The following is a 19,017-nucleotide window of genomic DNA, read 5'->3' as shown; positions in this document are numbered from 1 at the left end:
GAACTGAATTTCATATAATATTATCTTCTCAGATGCTTGTACTTTGCTGTTCATTCGTTTAAAAAAGTGTTACAATATCGAATGCAAGAGGAATGAAAGTAACGTTGGAACTGAAGGTAGTTCCACTAAAAGCGAACAGATTGAAATTCATTTTATTGCAGAGATATCGAGTTTGGGTATTCTTTCGATTCAGGCTAATTGAATCAGTTCGCGAGATGTAATTTGGAGAGTGAACAACAACGGTTCTTAAAATACATTCTCTTTAACTGTGAAATTCTTGGTTCACCCTCTTGTTGGCGGTTTCATCCCTTGAAGAACACCCCCTCGAACACGGTTATTCAACGAGGGTGCCCCCATCTCGACGTACCGATCCCCCTGCACATTCCTAATCCCAGGAATCCTCGTTTCTCAAGCCTCACAGTCATCCTCTCCATTGTCACCCCAGAGAACGTTTTTATTACTTTCAAGTAACAAATGGAACAACGAAACGGTGCGGAATTTTTTTAGATTGCGAAGATTTAGGGACACTACTTTGAGAGATCTGTCTCGATTTCCTGGAAGAAGATGTAGAGTTTGTATGGATCAAGATTCGCGGTTTTTGGTCTGACGATGTAGTAAAGAAGAATTGCTATGCAATTCGAGTGTTTTCGTTTCAATAATAAATCTTTTTAGTAGAAAAAAAGTACTCGAATCAAACGAATCGAGTATCGAACTTTTGACGATGTAGCAGAGAGAAATTGCTATGCAATTTGAGTGTTTTCGTTCCAATATCAAATCTTTTTAGTAGAAAAAAAGTATTCGAATCAAACGAATCGAGTATCGAAATGTAGTAAAGAAGAATTGCTATGCAATTCGAATATTTTCGTTTCAATATCCAATCCTTTTAGTCGAAAAAGATTACTCGAACCAAACGAATCGAGTATCCAATTCTCGACTACATCAGAACATCCGTAATCGTAACATTGGGCTTTGTCTAATTAGAAAAACGATCGCGACAATGGTACATGGCGCACTTTGCGCGGCAACAAACGACGTATTACGAACAATGAACGTGTGTCTGAAGAATGGTGGGCGGTTAAACATGCAGTCAGAGGCCTGATGCAGCCGCTGCCACGTGAGAAAACCGATCCACGACATTCGTATCAGCCATCGAGTGTGTTGCGAATCGCGCGGTCACGTAATCCGAGCACGTTACGGTCTGCTTACGCAAAATTATTTCAGGTGAACGTCGCGCGATTTTCATTGTTCCTTTTCCACGTACGAACCACCACGCGCAGGTACGTCGATGCATTTTTGCAATTCAACAGAAAATCGATGGAAATTTTCCATACGAGGCTACCAGAAATAACGATCACTTTTTTTAAGTAACTACCACAGCCATTTCTTTTTTTCCAATGCAAATGCGCTCTGTTTCTGACGTTTAAAGTGCTTCTTCAATCTTCAGAAAGTAGAAAATCTTCAGAAATAATAAAAGCAATTTTCAGAAATAATAAAAATTCTATTGTGGTTGACAAAATTGGAGCTCGAAGAAGCAGGGTTAAAGATTACAGTGACTGACGAATGGCAAGTAATTTTCTAAAAAAAAAGGTGGTAAACAGCGAACATTCGATCAGATGAGGAAACCACAAGCTAACTCCGCTTCGCTCGGAAAACTGTCTTCAATCAAGGTCGCAAGAAACTTCTAGGACGTTGAGGATGTTCGAAAGTCCCATTAGTACTCTGCTCGCGACCCAGTTCGCTCGCTTAGGCTTACATCGTGGATGAACGAGAGTGCGAATGATAGTTTGAACGCGGTGATCCGTTCGAGTAACACAGTGGTACTATTGTGCACGTGTATCGTGCGGATAATGCGAATGTACAACCTTAAAACGCGATCAAATTCGTCCCAATAACATTGCCCCTCGCGCTTTATCCGCCTCGTTGCTGTTTCATCCTCGTTTCATCGACTGCTATTGGAGGAAACTGGAGAAGGACGGTTTTTATGATCGATCGACGATGTGCAATGCATTCTGGCGCCAATTTTGAATTAGTTAAGTCCCTTGGATGCATCGAACATACGAATACTATTTTATTCTGTTTTTTATGGACAAATTGCTTGTAATTATTAAGGATTTTCGATCGTTTTTGTATGTCAATTCAAGTTAAATTGTCTTATTGTAAATTGAGGATATATACGAGGATATTTAGAATTGGTTACTTAAAGTTATAAAGTAAGAGTCGGTTAATAGGTTATTCCAAAGTTGCCAGCTTCTGCGGCTTAAGAATCGCGCTGAACTTTAAATGAAAGTCTTAGCAACCGTGACCAAGAATTCAGAGTTTCTCCTTCTGCAGCAATTAGAAATATTCCACAATAGAATTCAACTCCCAGTCATTATCGCGAATTACTAAAAAAAATCGCGTGCAAGTGATTTTAAAAAATATTAAAGTTACGATATTCCATGACAATGAAATTAAACCACCAAACATCCACGTCCCAACGTTCTAACTCATAAACGAAAATAATTTCAAAACGCTTACCCTACAGCACCAACAAACCCAACAAATCCGCGATTCAACAACCACGAAAAGTACTCACGCGAGAAAGGTCTTCGAGCATCCCACGATCCCTTACCTCTTCTCGAAGAGACACGCGTCCACTCGTCGAACAATTCGAAGAAAACGACGATCCGCGAGAGCAACCTGCGAATAATTTTCCACGCGATTGATCGGCTCGGCTATTATCACGAAGAGGCGGCGAGACGAGGGCAGAACGTCCGCAGGAAGATAATACAACGCTCGTGGCAAAGAATGCTCGACGCTGGTCCTGTTATCAACCATGATTAAGGCTAATCGCCGCTGCCGCGCGGCGATTATCCAGAAACTACGCTCGCTTCGCTTCCTGCGTTCTATGATTCATCGTTTCGACTCGATTCGACAGCGTTCCGCGGCGCATCCGCCGCGACGCCTCGTCAAAAACGAATCAATCCCTGTTTAACGCTTTGACGTAAATTACGTCTATGTGTACGCGAATGACGGTTATAGCCGTCGCGCATACTTTAATCGATAAAAAAGAAGAACAGCGTTAGTACGAACTGTACTAACGCGTACACTTGTTTAATTATTGAGTAACAAATCTAGAAAAAATGTGATAGCATGCCAGATAGCATATTAGTTGTTTTTTTTCGCTATGGAACATTTGAGTATGTAGAGACAAATGACGGCTATAACAGTCGTACCAAAAGTTTAGTCGATTTCAGTTCGCGCAGTCGAAAGATGATTTATTCTGTGTTTTCTCATGAATTAAATAAATACAATGAATTAGTAAAGCAAATGTCGTTAGGACGGTTATAGCCGTCATTTGGTTCTGGAATAGGAGAAGTAACTGCTGAGCAAATGACGGTTATAGCCGTCGAAAGTATTTTTTGGGAAAAACTGCGGCAAAATGTGATCATTTTCACTTCCAAACATACAATTTACACCATCTGGCAGTCGTGAACGATTGAAAAAAAAAAAAATGTGTTTCTAAGGGCGATCGTAAAGTCAAAAATGTGCGTCAAAGTGTTAAGGATTCGTGCGGATGAGACGCCCAACCGTCTGTGGCTTTCACTGGACGTCTGCTCTGTAGTTTCTGACCATTGTGAAGCAATCGATGGAGGGACGCGGTGGAAGAGCCTGGGAGAAGCGAAGGAGAGATGGTTTCATCTGAGGTTCCCTTCGCGATCGACCTACTGAGCCACTTCGCGAGGCTACCATCGGGGGAAAATCCGTGGATTCTCTGCGATTTTCGTGGCGATTATTGTCGCAGATTTTTGGCGATTCGTTTGAGAACTGTCAGAGATCGTCAATTTTTAAATATGGTCGACGAAACATTGAGGATTCTGAGAGATACTTTCAGTGCTACTATTGTTTGTCAATGATTATTTTGAAAGAGAGAAAAGGTAATGTTTGTTCATCGAAGATGACGAATCCTAATTTTATTACTGAGTAACTAATGTATTCTTAGCGATGCCATCAGAATTTAACGGAAGATCGATCGCTGTTGGCGATTGCAATTAAATTGAGAATACAAAGTCCAGCCTTGAATTTGAACGGTTATATTGGTTCATTAATGAGGCTACGTGTCTTCTAATTACTCAGACGATTAGTGTAGGAGTGAGAGTTTATTACGAGGCAAAAATAGAAACGGTTACTTGCACCAGACGTTTTTTCTCTTCAGTCTCTATTTCTCCCAACCTCCAACCTGGATCGCAACCATTCCACGATGCAAGCAACAGTTTCCTCGAGAAGCACCACGCTAATCTTTGATATTTTTCATAGCAAATGAAATTCTCCTTCGATATTTTCCAAGCAACACGAATTTTCTATTCGATCCCACATTCTTAAGGGTACACGTACGAATTCCCAGAAAAATTTCACCTCGAACTCTCGACAAGTCATTCGACGTCGATTACAGCGACAGCGCACATTTTTTCGACGGACACGATGGATTTTATGGACGATGGCACCACGACGATGAAAAAGGAACCGTCCTTCTTCTCGTGACGCGTGAATGGACACTGAGAGGAGATCGAACCGTGGGCAGGTGGATGCTGCACGAATCCGACGATATTTGCCGATTGCGTGGCCAGTCTGCGCTTTCACTTTCCACCTGCACCGATCCTTCTCAGCCCTGTTATGTCTGCCTCGCGTCGTAACAGTGAAATTTCGCTGATTTTTCGAACAGCCAAGCATCCCGTCGAGACGATCGCGCGGTTCTACGTGCTTTCGCACGACACTGTTTTCCTCGTTTATACTTGGAAGTAAACAGATTAGACCTTCCGCGAAGGCACGCGGCGCGAAAAAATGGTCGCGGTGTCGACTGGAATGGAAACAATCGCTGTGAGTCATAGAAAGTTCCGTGGAAAGAGATTAGAATTTGTTGGAGGACAGAACTTTTTTTTGCGATACCACTGATAGAGCTGCTTTTACTCGAGCACGGAAAAATTATTTTCACGTTGATAACGAAGTCTCTTTAGTGCGAATTACAAGACTCTTTTATCTTCTGTTACAAATAAAAATTAGAAAAATTTTGAAGACAATTAAGATTGCTTGATACAAGAAAAAATGTACTAATTCTTTTAAATAATTACCATTACAAATAAATTTAAAGCTAATATCTTCTTATCTATTCAATCGACCAATAAGCAACGTGAAAAATTAGAAAAATGCGGAGGAATTTTGAAGACAACTGAGACTGCTTGATGCAAGAAAGAATGCTATGTAATTGTCATTAAGAATAAATTTAAAGCCACCACGTTCTTACCTATAATTCAGCCGACCAATATGCAATGCGTAGCCTCGCGAAAACCAATTTCAACTTGCCAGCACTCGACAAGGCGAACATGCAAAGTTACAGAATCGAAGGTGTTGTCGCCACGCAGTGCAAACAAGGGGCGCGCAGCGATCAGCTGTTTGAATTATGCGACGAAGGGGGTAGTAAGTGCGCTCATGCTGGTGGACATAGGTGAGGCCACGGTAAACTCGCGACCAGCTTATCGTCAGCCATGGAATCTCGTGCAGGTGTACCAAGAGTACGAGCAAATATTGTACGAAGAAACATTCGTGCAACTACTTTCGGATACAAAGCACTTTTAGATCCGACCACAAATAAAAATAGTCGCAAGCTAGTCTCAGTATCACTTTAATTCGTAGATACATCAATACCAAACACAATCTCAACAAATCTACTCATAAATAAATCCTAATCTTAACTCAAGAAATTATTTACCATTTTTAAGATTCCTGCTCGCGTCTACACGTTAATAAATCAAGTTAAGAACCTAAGAGAATAGTAAAAAAACAATGTCTCGTCATCGTGAAGCGAATTACTCTCTCAAAGTGAAAAATAGTCGCAAGCTGGTCTCAATACCACTTTAATTCGTAGATACATCAATACCAAACACAATCTCAACAAATCTACTCTCATAAATAAATCTTAACTTTAACTCGATAAACCATTTACCATTTTTAAGATTCCTGCTCGCGTCTACACGTTAATAAACCAAATTAAGAGCCTAAGAGAATAGTAAAAAGCAATCTCTCGTCATCGCGAAGCAAATCACTCTCTCAAAGTGAAAAATAGTCGCAAGGTAGTCTCAGTACCACTTTAATTCGTAGATACATCAATACCAAACACAATCTCAACAAATCTACTCTCATAAATAAATCTTAACTTTAACTCGATAAACCATTTACCATTTTTAAGATTCCTGCTCGCGTCTACACGTTAATAAACCAAATTAAGAGCCTAAGAGAATAGTAAAAAGCAATCTCTCGTCATCGCGAAGCGAATCACCCTCTCGAAAGGAGAACGAACAATTATCAACGAGACGACGATGAAGAGTGGGTACTCACGCCGGCTCAGAGGGTCCGTTTCATGATCGAGGCGCGAACATCCGTGGAAGATCGATGGTTGGGTCGAGACTTGGCGGAGACGCGCGACAACAGCTGGTCGGCTGGGCCCGTCACCGGGAATACTTCGTTCGAGCGTCAAATACGCTCGGATCTAGCGTGCTCGGCCGCTCGAGAAGGGGAAACGGAAACGATCCTACCGGCTATGTATTCTCGTGGCTCGCTCTGCCCCCAGGGTCGTCGTCCCGCCCTTCCCTCGGTTCTTTCAACCGCGCCAGGCGATTCATAGACCGTGGCTTCGTCGCGCGCCTCTCCGCGTGTCGCCACGGCTCGTCAAAGCGTGGCGAACGCTTTGAGGTTAGCCGCGAGAGGGTCCTTTCTTTGGGGGCTGTCGACGATGAACGCGCGCGCCAAGGTTTTCGAGGCGAAGTTTGCTGAGGGATGACGCGAGCCACTGCTCGATCGAGCGGAAACGTGGATTTTGAGAGATTGAAAAGGGGAAATTTGATGCTGGGTTTTTTGGTCCACGAGAATTTGGAATTTTTGTATCGTTTGAATTTCTGAAGGTTGAGTCATGGATTTGGATTTTTGATTGCATTGAAATTTGGTCGACGAGAATATGAAATTTTTGTGTCGTTTTAATTGTTGAAGGTTGGGTCGTGGCTCTGGATTTTTGATTAGACTGAAATTGCTGAATTTTAGATATTAGATGGTGTTGAAGTTGGTAACGTTTTGAAGAATAATCTGATATAAATGTTGATCTGGAAAATGGATTTTTTTGTGTATAACTTGAAGAAGAAACTGTTTCAGATATTAGCACACGCGACGTAAACCATAATTATTCATATTTTAATGTCATAGGTCAGCAGGACATGGAACAAACGAATCGATGCCAGACAAAATGTTAAATGCTAATATTTCAGAGAGACTGTGGATACGTTTCGTTGCCACCGGTTTTCCTTGACTTCGTTACAGCAGAATAGTTTATGAATGTATAATCAGTCAATATTTAATTTGCATAAATGAAACCAGCAAAAAAAAAGCGAGCAAAAACAGCTAGAAATTCTATTCGAGCCATCCTCAGGATACTATTTATTAAGGTCATTAACATCTACACGACAGAGGAGTCGATGGACCCATCGAAAGCACTCGATTCAAGATCAATTTTAAAAACAGCTACTTACCGAAGACATCAGCGGTGTTCCAACAAAAATCACCATCTAATCAGCATCTTTCATCTCCCCAACGACTTGAACGAAAAAAAACCGGTTCTCATGACTCAGCCACTTTCCTCATCAAGTATACGCTTTCTTCGCTGTCCGCGAGTCGTCGGTTTCCATCGGAACTGGCTTCAAATTTTCACTGCTCTCACGCCATATTGTTCTCCGCTCGAAGGCAAAGAAAAGTCCAGCAAATCGAAAGACTCCGCGTGAAATAATCAGAGATACATCACGAAATTATCGCTCGACACCCACGAGGGTCTCAACGCGTGCAGATCCCGACTAATCCCAGGCTTATTGGGGAGAACTCGCTGGGTGTAATCATTTCGAAGGACTTCAGGGAGCGCGCAGTCAATTTCCACGAAAACTGCTCCGCTGTAACGCGTTGTTGGTCCCATAACCTTGAGAACGTTCCGTTTCTAGGTCGATCAGGATTAACCTGACACGATTAACACGAAATAATCCAGCAATGTGTAATCTATTGGTCCAAGGTTAACAGAATCACAGTGAATGAAACAGAGCTCGTTTTCCTTTTTTTTTTTTTAGTTGAAAGGATTCGAATGGTTGACTGGTTTCGTGGGGCCTGGCTCGTGCGTTAACGTTAGAACACGGACTGTCACTTTCGTCGATAGCCAGTGGTGCTGGCCGACCGCTCGTCCGGAGAAAGTAACAGAATAACATCGCGTGTTGCGCAATCGTTCGCGTTACATCGGCTGGAATAATTTCCACGTAACGTGCCCGCTGGGCTGATCGTTTCCACGTAACCTTGGAATCGGTGACATTGATCGAGTTCCTGGTGACCGCGGCTAAGTTTCGAGGTTTGTCGATTGGGTGCTTGGGATCTGATCGATATGGATTCGAGTGAGTTTAAAGAGAATTTGGATGAGAGAGTTTGGTGCTTATAATGTTGCACTTTTGTGAGAGAAGGGACAAATTAACAATTTTAATTTCAGTGAGTGAAATATGTTAGGATAATGGAACAAGTGGAACGTCGATTTGCCACGATTTTTGTCTAATTCGCGAGATGAAATTTTGCGAAGTTCGAGATTCATAGTGGGATAATAATTTTTTAATTAGCGTCTAGCGAAGATGAATTTGAATTTACCCTCGACGAAGTTCACGAAATTCGAACTGAAAAATTTGTATTACAGATGGCGATTGGAGATGGTTTCGAAACGACGACTTCCGCGATTTTCACTTTTACCCAGATTTGCATGGAAATAAATTTGACGCGGTTGGACATTTTTAGCAGGAAATATGCGCGCGACCCGCGCATTCCTCTGGCTTGCGTCCACGCAACAATTAGCGAAAACTGATGACACCAGGAAGATCCTATTACGCTGGAAACGCGAGAAAAATCGCGGGAACGAGGACTCTGTTCAACGACATCCACTCGAGTTTGCGAAACACTGGATTTCACAATAAACACGGACGAGACAAAAAGTGAAACTAGTCAAGAAAAATTTCTTGCAATACCTACATACTTTTTACTTGTAATCTGTACTTCTATTCTTACTTCCTCGTTCGATAAACGTTTCACGTGCCTATCCAACTCATTCTATTCTCTTATCCGCTTACCTAACCAGCTTTCCTACTTTTTCATCTACTTTCACATTTACAAACATTTAATATGACACCTTGTTACGTTTTATCCATAAAACTCCCACTATCGTAACACTTAACATAAATAACAAATATAAAACAGTCGACTCAACGATTCAACGTTTTGTTGCATTTGCAATAATTAAAAACGAGAAAAACGAATTAGTGCCATTACTCATTTAACGTGAGGGTTTTAGAGTCAGACACAGAGTCCTTACAATTAAAGGACGAAGTCAGGATCCGCGACAAATTATTCGTACTATGATACGTGTAACGACGAGTAAAGAAAGACCATCGCGTACACGTCAAATCTGTTCAAAGAGGTCGTTCACTTTGCGGATCTGATTACGAAATCCAGCGAGTCTCGCTTTTGTTCATCGATACTGCTGACGATGCTGGCGGTTCGTATCAAGGTGCCAGGTTATTTCACGTGGCGACATCGAGCGCACGGACCATTGACAGGGACGACTTTTCCGGAAACGTTCCCAGCCTGCTTCACCGTGGACATCCATAGTCAATCGAATGGAAACGACTCGGCTGGAAGAGGCGATTTGAGAGTTTCGCGACGGTGAGTGCATGGCTCTAGCGTGGAGAGTTTAGAGGAATCGCGAGTTGGGAGTAATATTGCCTTTGCGAGGGAGGACTTTGAGGTTTGAGGCAGAGGATTTGTGGTTGGCGTTGAGTTTCACGAACTTCGAGTATTTCTTACGTTTTGCCTCGTCTTATGAATTTTTTTTTATACTTGACATTATGGTGTCTGATTGCGATTGGACTTAATAGATTCTTGCAAACGTTATTTATATTTATTCTAAAATAATGCGATGTTCAATGCTATCGATCGTCTAAGAATTGTATTTTGAAATGCTTTAACATTCGTCTCTCGTTTCTATTCAGATTGCCCTCACAATGAACACAGAGTGCAAGATTTCCACGACGAAGTTGGAGAGTCTTCCCATAATAAGCGACCAGTGTTGCGTGAATTTACCAACCCCAAAAACTGGTATTAATTAATATTTCTCATCTCGTCCCGTTTGTCCACCTTCGATCCGTACGCCCCCACCTGGCATTGGAATAAGCGCATGAAATATGCATCAGGCATCTCGTTTACGCTCGTTCAATTACAATTTGCAGCCAGTTCGACGGAAGGCGCCGGAAACTCGAGCAGTCACGGCCATTGGCGGTTTATCAGGCACAATAGAAAACCACGATCGATCGAGATCCTTTTGATCGCGTTGACGCTGAGCTTCGTCGGGTTCGTCGTCTATTTGTTCTCTGAATTGGGTACGCGAACGCTCCAAACTAATTGTGATTGCATTTCAAGATAAAACGATCGATTCTGAACTTAAATTCTCACACAGGTTACTTTTATCAAACTGAGGACAGTCAACAACTCACTCTGACCAAAGCAGTGCCTGTGATTCTCCAAGCGGAGGATCCTGAGCTCCAAAATGTCTACCGCTACTTGTACAGTGACAAGCTTCAGAACTTGAGCGAGGAATTGCGATCTACAATACTGCAAATGGGTGAGAGTCGTTCGAAACGGGACGCTGACAACGTCCCATGCAAGCAGAACTTGCATCACTGCAAGACAGTGATCGACTCGATGTGGGGCATCGTCGGCATAGTGAACAACAGCATGCCTCACCTGCAGGCGCTCCTGAGGAACAATTCTGCGGACGAGAGCGCTTATAAATCGAAATTCTTGGAACTAGTCGAGTGTCTCCAATGCAAGAATGGCACCACTGCGAACGCTGACCAGAAATCTGATCCAGAAAGCGTCTTAAATCACCAGAACGCATCACAGGAGCACCCTGATCACGCGCAGATTAAGAACAACGTGGACATCGTCAGCAATCTGCTGAACGATCAAAGACTCGACGCGAATAGGCAGAGTTCTGCTACAGTTGGACTTGACGAGAGAGAAAACGATATCAAAAACTCGACTAACTCCATTTTTAACAGCTTTGACAATGGTGGACGCAAGGAGGATTCGTATGAGACGACGAAGAAGTTAGAAACGTCTGCTATTTCCATTGCTGATGATTCCAAAGACGATCAAAAGGAAGATCCAAGTTGGATGACGAAGGGACCAGAAACAAGGTCGACGACAGTCAAGTCTGCGGATGGCGGATCGAGGAGTGCGTCCGCAGAGGCGGATATGATTAATGCAACGACGAGTGCATTGATAACGGAGATCGCGGAAGGAACGACGGCTCGAATCAGCAGAATCGATGATACTGGGCGAACCGCGGTTGCCTTGAACGTGACAGCCAAGCTAGACGAAGGTGACGTGACGGAAATGGCGAGCGACGCGGTGCATCCTTCGTTGCATCCTTCTGGCCAAGGTCACGGCGAGCTGAACGGACTGGGAGGTGAAAACGGTAGATGCATTATTTATTACGTCGCTCGAGTGCCAAATTGGTAGCTCTCGTGTGTTAATTGCAATAACACGTGGGTCTGGTGCAATTGTTCGTCGAATAATTACATTTTTCGAATGTTCGTTTCACGTTGACGACTCTCCGATTCGATCAGAAAGCAGTTCGATCTTCTAATCCAAATTTAAGAAATCAGAATTTGAAAAGTGAACTGAGCAACTCGATTGATTAACGCAACAAATTATTTAGGTCCCAGCGAGGCGATCTTCCGCAACGCCCAAGGCAGAATCGTCTCCAAAGGGAACTCAGACTACTTCTCTGGCACGAGTCCCACGGCAGAGACGATGAAATCCACTCAACAACTGCAACTGACCCCAACCATGACATGGATGCCTTATCAAGTCTGTTTCTACGGGCCAGCCGCGAATGGTCCCGGGAAACAGTCGAATCCAGGTCAAATAATGTACCCAGGATCCTCTCCAGGATCTATGTATCCTATCTCAATGCCACAGCAAAGACAGGGCTTCCAGAACTCCAATCAAGGCGCGAATTATATCCAAATGCAGGCGCAGTCCGTGCAATTCTTGCCAATGCAATCAGGTCAGAGAGTGGGCCCAACTGGGCCAGCGAGTATGAACTTTCCTGCGTATCCTGGCTACCAAACGTCTGCCAGTGGTGCTGCGGGTCCAAACGGAAAGACACCTTATTACTGCACTTATATACCCGCCCCAACGTTCCAATTTCCGGCTATTCCTGGAGTAACGGAATATCAGAGGTCCTCCGTTTCCGCTAGAAATTTTGGTGCGAAGGACGCAGTAGAGGAAGATAAAACGAATGATGAGAAACGTTTCTTGTTTGGTGAGAATGTGTTTTACGTGTAAAATTCGTAGAGGATTAAGGATCTTTTAATATTATTGTTTGGTCTTTCGTATGATGATAGGATATCCTGAGTCATGTCCTTCTAACAAGATTCGATGCAGCGATGGCAGACGATGCATACTAAGATCGCAATGGTGCGATGGACAAGTGGATTGCAACGACGCGAGTGACGAGACGACGTGCTCCTGCAGGGATCGAATTGCTCAGGAACGACTATGCGATGGGTACTTCGATTGTCCGCACGGGGAGGATGAATTGGGGTGTTTGGGTTCGTGGTTATTAGTATTAATAATTTTTTAATTCTTGATTGTTTGAAGTCCTTGAGAATGGTAGAATTGTAGAATTCTGACGTGAAACTTTTGCGAACAGAGCTCTGGTTTATCGATAGAGTAGCTAAGGATATTTGTTAGCAGTTTAATTAAAAATATTGGATAATGATATAGAATGAGATAAATGTTAACGTGAAAATGCGAAATCTTATTTAGTTGAAGGAGACTACATCATAAGTCAGATTTACCATAGCAAACTTGACTACATCGTGGTTGTTCGTCGTTTATACGAGATGGCAGCAAGTAATCGAGTTCAATTTCCCGCTGAGACTGCTTTATCGATGGAACGACGATCTAAGAGATTTAGCGCGCGATACAAAAGTCTTTCATTTTCGTTTATGCATTCCAACTACTTTAGGTTGTCCAAAAACTTCGTTCAATTGCAACGACTGGCGAAAACGATACACCGCTGACAACTGTGTCCCGCTATCTCAACGCTGCGATGGAATACAACAGTGCGGCAATGGGAAAGATGAAATGGACTGCAATATTCTTACTCCCTCGCACATCGAAGGAAAAAATGTAAACCATAAATACAATTTACCTCCATTTATGTATCCCTCGTTCTTCATCGTATAAAACATTGTTTATCAGATATTCACGATTGGTTACACCGAAGGATACCTCCACAAGAATTTAAAGGGCCAATGGTACCCAGTGTGCACAGCAGTCGACTCTTGGGCCACAGACGCTTGTGCCTCCGAAATTGGTCCAGAAATCAAGTTCGTATTTCATATAAGAATTCCATTAAAGGAAATTCCACTAATTTTTCACAAATTTTGTGATCCATTACACTCCAGTGTCCCCACAAGGGATTACGAATCCTCGAACACCTACGTACCTTTACTCGCGACCATTTTTACCTAAAGTAACAAATTAACTAGCAAATTTCCTCGACAATATTCTTAGCAACTTACATTGCAGCATGCTTCCGGAAATAAAAATCCATTCAGTGCCAGACAACGTGTACAAGGGACCATACGTGGCTGAGGTGAACGGTCAGACGAAGCTGGTCCCCTCGTGCATGAACACGGCCATTTACGTGCGTTGCTCGCGTTTCCCTTGTGGCACTACGGTGTCCTCACGTGGGGACACTTTACGTCCGCACGTGCTGGAGGACGAGAACCGTCAGCCATTAGACGATCTCCTATGGCCAGCCTTCGTGGACAAAATAGACACGCGACTCGATGCGAACGACGAGGATGAAATGGTCGGCTCACAACTTCGCGTCGTTGGTGGACGCGCGAGTCAACCAAAGGCTTGGCCATTCCTGGTGGCCATTTACAAGGACGGGCTGTTCTACTGCGGCGGTGTCGTTCTGAACGAGCTGTGGGTGCTCACGGCTGCCCACTGCCTCGATGGGTAAGCGCATCTCAAAATTAATTCTCTAAACTAACTTGAGAATCAGTGGAGAATTTTTCTAAAGGGTTCGTTGGTCCATTTAATATGTGCAGTCATTTGGGACACTATTACGAGATCCAAGCAGGAGTACTTCGACGACTGTCCTTCTCACCAATGGCGCAGACGAGGAGAGCGCGGTACACAGTGATGCATCCGTATTACAGCGAGAAAGACATGACGAATGATATTGGTATGATTAGACTGGACGACCCTTTGCGTTTTAATCGATGGGTGCGACCTGTTTGCCTGCCTGGCCCCAGTCTATTTGGTTCTACGTGGAGAGAGAAACCAGAACCTAATTCCACTTGCATCGCCATTGGCTGGGGTGCTACCACGGAATATGGCCGTGATCGTGAGGAACCTTTTCATCGACCATTAAAACACTTATCGATATCGATCTTGTTATGTATATTTAAGTAAAACTTGAAGAATGTATTAGAATTTTGTTGAACGTGTCGTTCTCCAATTTTCCAGCTGATCATTTGAGAGAAGTAGAGGTGCCAATATTACCAGGTTGCAAGCACGAAGTCGATCGACACGAGGCAGCTCTCTGCGCTGGTTATCTTCAAGGTGGTCGAGATGCTTGTCAAGGGGACAGTGGTGGTCCTTTGATGTGCAGGTATACGACAGTATCGCATCTTTAATAGATATCTGTTCGAATGATTTTTCGAGTAGTTCAGATCGAACAATTCACGATTCGTTCGCAGAAATCCGTACTCGGAGTCGCAGTGGTATGTGGCTGGTGTGGTTAGTCATGGAGAGGGTTGCGGTCGACCAGACGAGCCGGGTATTTATACGAGAGTCAGTTATTTCCTGCATTGGATCCAAGAAATTTCCAGTGAGTCATCTGAGAGTGCGTGTAACACTTTCTTGTTGGAGAATAATTGAAATTTGCTAATTTTTAGGTGGTCGAGGCGTGCCACCAATGAAGAGAACAGCGCTGGACAAGTGTCCAGGTTTCAGCTGCGAAGGAGGACTAGGCAAATGTCTGCCACGCGAGGCTCGTTGCAATCGAATCGTCGACTGTTTGGACGGCGAAGACGAAATCAACTGTCGTGACAATTATCCACTGTACAGGAGTTTAGGCGCTCGTAACTCTGACCTCGAACAGCACTCGTCGACAGAAACCAATAATTCTACGAATGATGATGTCACCACAATGTCTCCAATCATGGACACTAGTAGGTATCCAATGAATTAGTACAATAATTATTTCATTTAAGTTTTTTTAGCAGTTTTGCTAATTACTTTTAGCCTCTGTTACCGTGGAGAGTCGAGGCAATGATTTAGAAGCTGAGGAGGAGGATGGTACCACTTCGACGACCTCTGGTTCTAACGATGTGGAGAGTAACTCGTTACCAGTTTTTCCCACAGTGTTCACCTGTTCCAGGTACTTTTATCGTTGTAAGAACTTCTAATTTTACGATGTATTACATTTATATAATTGTTATATTGTCAGATTGCTCCAAACAATTCCGATAGAGCAGAGATGCAATAGAATATTGGACTGCGAGGACGGTACCGATGAAATGGACTGTACCTGCAAGGAGTACTTGCTGCACATCGAATCGAATGCCATTTGCGATGGTTACGCGGATTGCGATGACCAGACAGACGAACAAGGCTGTGGTAAATAATTAGAGAATAAAATTCGACAACCAAATTGACTAATAAAATTGCAAATAAGTTAATTCTTCCTTTAACAGCGATTTGTGCTGAGGACGAATTCCTGTGCAAGACGAGCAACACTTGTATTCCAATGTCAGAGAAATGTAACGGAAAATTCGAGTGTAGATTCAAAGAGGATGAAATCGACTGCTGTGAGTTACTTCTCCTCCTCTATATAGAGTCTTACAACACTTTTTTCATCTACGATACTTTAATTGTGCAGTTACATTGACCGATGGCCAACAAGTGTACCTGGACGCGAACGACAGACCAATATTAAACACGCAAGGAGTTCTAACTCGATACAACGAAGGAAAATGGCAGCCAACTTGCCATCGCCCAAGAATTCACAAAAATCAATCGACAGTCACCCTGATTGGACAGAATATGTGCGAATACTTTGGTTTCTCGTGAGTATACTCTCTGTCAACTATATCTTCCTTAAGCTCATACAATTCGATTGAAAAAAGAGATTACACAATTGGTTTTTCATTCGAAGATACCAACGATCGTCAGAGTCCATTACTGTGAAGAATTCTGAGCTCGAAACGATCGCATGGCGCAAGGGGAGTCCCGTGTACCAAGAGTACTCGTCAGCGTCCTCTTTGAACGAGGACGAGGAAACTTGTCTGGGAATTTACATTCGTTGCGCGCCAGTTCTGAGCAGCAGCGTGCACGCACACTTGATCGTGAACGCCAGTACCGGAAGTCGAGAGTACCTGTGGCCCTGGATAGCCGCCATCTTTGTCGACGGACGCTACAGCTGCACGGCGCTGCTGTTGGAGCCCAACTGGTTGCTCTCTGCTGCTAATTGTCTTCAGAATGTCAAGTATACGAATAATAATCTTTTTTTTTTATTTAATTTAAAATATGAGAATTTGTGATTTTTTGTTGGTATTGAGATTGATCGTTAATTGTTCTGTATTTGTAAAATTGCGTACAGATTGGAGAAGAATTATGTCACAGCTGTGCTGGGTTATGGTCCACTGTTTCATTACATAGATGGACCTCATCGACAGATATCGATCATCGACGAAGTGCACTCTGTGAATAACTCAGTGTCCACCTTGATGCATTTGAAAAATGGCGTCAAATTCAGTCGTTACGTGCGATCATTGTTCAGCGACAAAACGTAAGAGAATTTCGAGGAGAATTAAATTTTTTGAGAATACCTTGCGAAGATACTCAATCGAATGTTTCGTAGGATTTATCTGCCAGGATTGAACGACACTTGCGTGGCAATGGGAACAAACGAGAACAGAGAGATTAGATCAGTTTTCGTGAAACCCATTTTGCAGGATTGCCCAAGTTGCCAACGATGTTTCGTGAACGTTTCAAATTCCAATTGCTTGGTAACTTTTTTCTTATCAATAATTTTACTAACTTAAAAATATAAAAATTCCAAATTCTCCAAGACTTTTATTATTTCTTCTTTTTAGGATACTGAAACGTCAGATTGGAGTGGAACGATATTCTGTCGTGGCAAGAAGGGCTGGTACCCCGCAGCAGTCTTCCAGGACAACGAGGGGCTTTGCAATTTCAAGAGCACGCAGACTATGTCTAGTATCGACTACATAAATCCATATTTAATAGAAGCAATAGGTAAATTAGAATCCTATCGCAACAATTGTAAGAACGATTTGTAACTCTAACTCCAAACTCAATGTGAATGGCACCAGGAGGTCCAAGAAAGTCAATCGAGGCAACTTGCGACGGATTTCGATGCGACACTGGCCAATGCATCCCTCAGAGTAAAATCTGCGATGGCGTTTTTGATTGTCGAGATCAGAGGGACGAGGATTCGAAAATGTGCGAGTTGACTCGAAGCAGCTGCGAGAATAGCGTGGAAGGTTGCAGTGAGTATCACAATTGCCATACAAATTCTCTTATAAATGTTTTAAAAAGAGAGAAAAACTCTGTAATTTAAGAGAAGTAAATCACGGTAAAAGTATTCTTGTAATTTACAGGTTGCACAAGAACAGAGCTTCGTTGTAGAGACGGGAAGTGCGTCGATAAGAGCGCGTTCTGCGACGGAAATGTCGACTGTCCCGACGGATCTGACGAGCCTAGGATGTGCACCTGTGCAGAGTACCTGAAACTCACGACTCCAGAACGAGTGTGCGATGGCGAACGTCACTGCTTCGACAAGACTGACGAGTCACCTGAAATGTGTCCTTGCAAGGACTCGAGCTTCAAATGTGAAACGTAGGAACCATTTAATTAAAAATCGATCTCAGTGATTTTGGCGTACCTTAAAAACGAGTTTTTCTTTATTTGATAGAACAAGCGGAAACGATACTTGCATACCACAAGATTTTGTCTGCGATGGGGCGAACGACTGCGTAAAGGGAGAAGACGAAGAGGTGTGCAGAAAGCTGAAACCCTTTTCTGATGACAGGTAACTTCTGAAATTGTTTCATAAAATAACAGAAAAGTATATTTCTCTGTTTTATTCGCTGAATTTTGATTTGTTTGATATTTTCGATTTCAGTAATGGATCTGGAGAAGTGATGCGTCGAAGTTACGGCGTCTGGCATTCAGAATGTCTTTCGAGTCCTTTTTCCTCCGACGCAGACGCGGAAGATCTGTGCAAATCCATAGGATACACTTCAGGAAACTCCACTAACGATACTGTGATTGTGGATACACCTTTGATCCCAGAACGAGGCGATTTTTATACAGTCAGACTAAACGTCTGGACGTGGATGTTTTTAAGAACGAACAAACCGCTGATGACTGCGAAGGAATCGAACGAAACTTGCCACAGACCCTTCGTCGACTGCGTTTAACAAGCTAGCTCATACAAATCCGTATTTATTTCATAATTCATTCATCTGTGCCATTGTATAAATACTGAACCGCAGAAAAGAAATGGAAATGATTTTGTAATATAATAAATTTCTATTTTTCAATAAAACTGTATGTACTTCGCAATTATTTCTGCTGTTATTTAACGATTAAGAAGAAATATAGTTTCGAATAGAAATTCAAAGTTAAGAGCTCAGAAATCGGACCAGCAGTGGCACCAAACTCGAAACTTGGTCACGATTACGCAAGCCTCCCGTCCCAAAGCATGAAAAATCGAAGTGGGGAGCGAAAACAAAAAAAAAAAGAAAGAAGGCAAAGAGTTGCGCGGAGGCAAAAGTATTGTATCAACCGAGGCAGTGAGAGGCA

General features: G+C 42.9%; 1 protein-coding gene across 1 annotated transcript; it reads left to right on the top strand.

Moving 5' to 3' along the window:
- The first annotated feature begins 10,097 nt into the window (after positions 1-10,097).
- Positions 10,098-18,709, top strand: Ndl (serine protease nudel). The gene is made up of 24 exons (XM_076905301.1): positions 10,098-10,191; positions 10,323-10,472; positions 10,550-11,572; positions 11,816-12,424; positions 12,507-12,713; positions 13,133-13,296; positions 13,369-13,496; positions 13,699-14,136; positions 14,229-14,527; positions 14,650-14,794; positions 14,883-15,013; positions 15,081-15,356; positions 15,430-15,565; positions 15,635-15,804; positions 15,882-15,995; positions 16,067-16,253; positions 16,343-16,672; positions 16,787-16,975; positions 17,048-17,195; positions 17,283-17,445; positions 17,523-17,699; positions 17,811-18,048; positions 18,125-18,241; positions 18,335-18,709. Exons 1-24 carry the CDS (start codon positions 10,098-10,100, stop codon positions 18,630-18,632), a joined length of 5,931 nt encoding a protein of 1,976 aa, XP_076761416.1. The 3' UTR covers positions 18,633-18,709.
- The last annotated feature ends 308 nt before the right edge of the window (positions 18,710-19,017 follow it).

The sequence above is a fragment of the Xylocopa sonorina genome, chromosome 12, assembly GCF_050948175.1.
Source record: "Xylocopa sonorina isolate GNS202 chromosome 12, iyXylSono1_principal, whole genome shotgun sequence".
NCBI classification, from domain to species: Eukaryota; Metazoa; Arthropoda; class Insecta; order Hymenoptera; family Apidae; genus Xylocopa; species Xylocopa sonorina.
This window is presented reverse-complemented; position numbering and strand designations above follow the sequence as displayed.

Coding starts and splice junctions, on each gene's coding strand:
- Ndl (XM_076905301.1), top strand. CDS start 10,098: ATGAACACAGAGTGCAAGATTTCCACGACGAAGTTGGAGAGTCTTCCC. Junction 14,795..14,882: donor GGTGGTCCTTTGATGTGCAG/GTATACGACAGT, acceptor ATTCGTTCGCAG/AAATCCGTACTCGGAGTCGC. Junction 17,446..17,522: donor ATATTTAATAGAAGCAATAG/GTAAATTAGAAT, acceptor GAATGGCACCAG/GAGGTCCAAGAAAGTCAATC.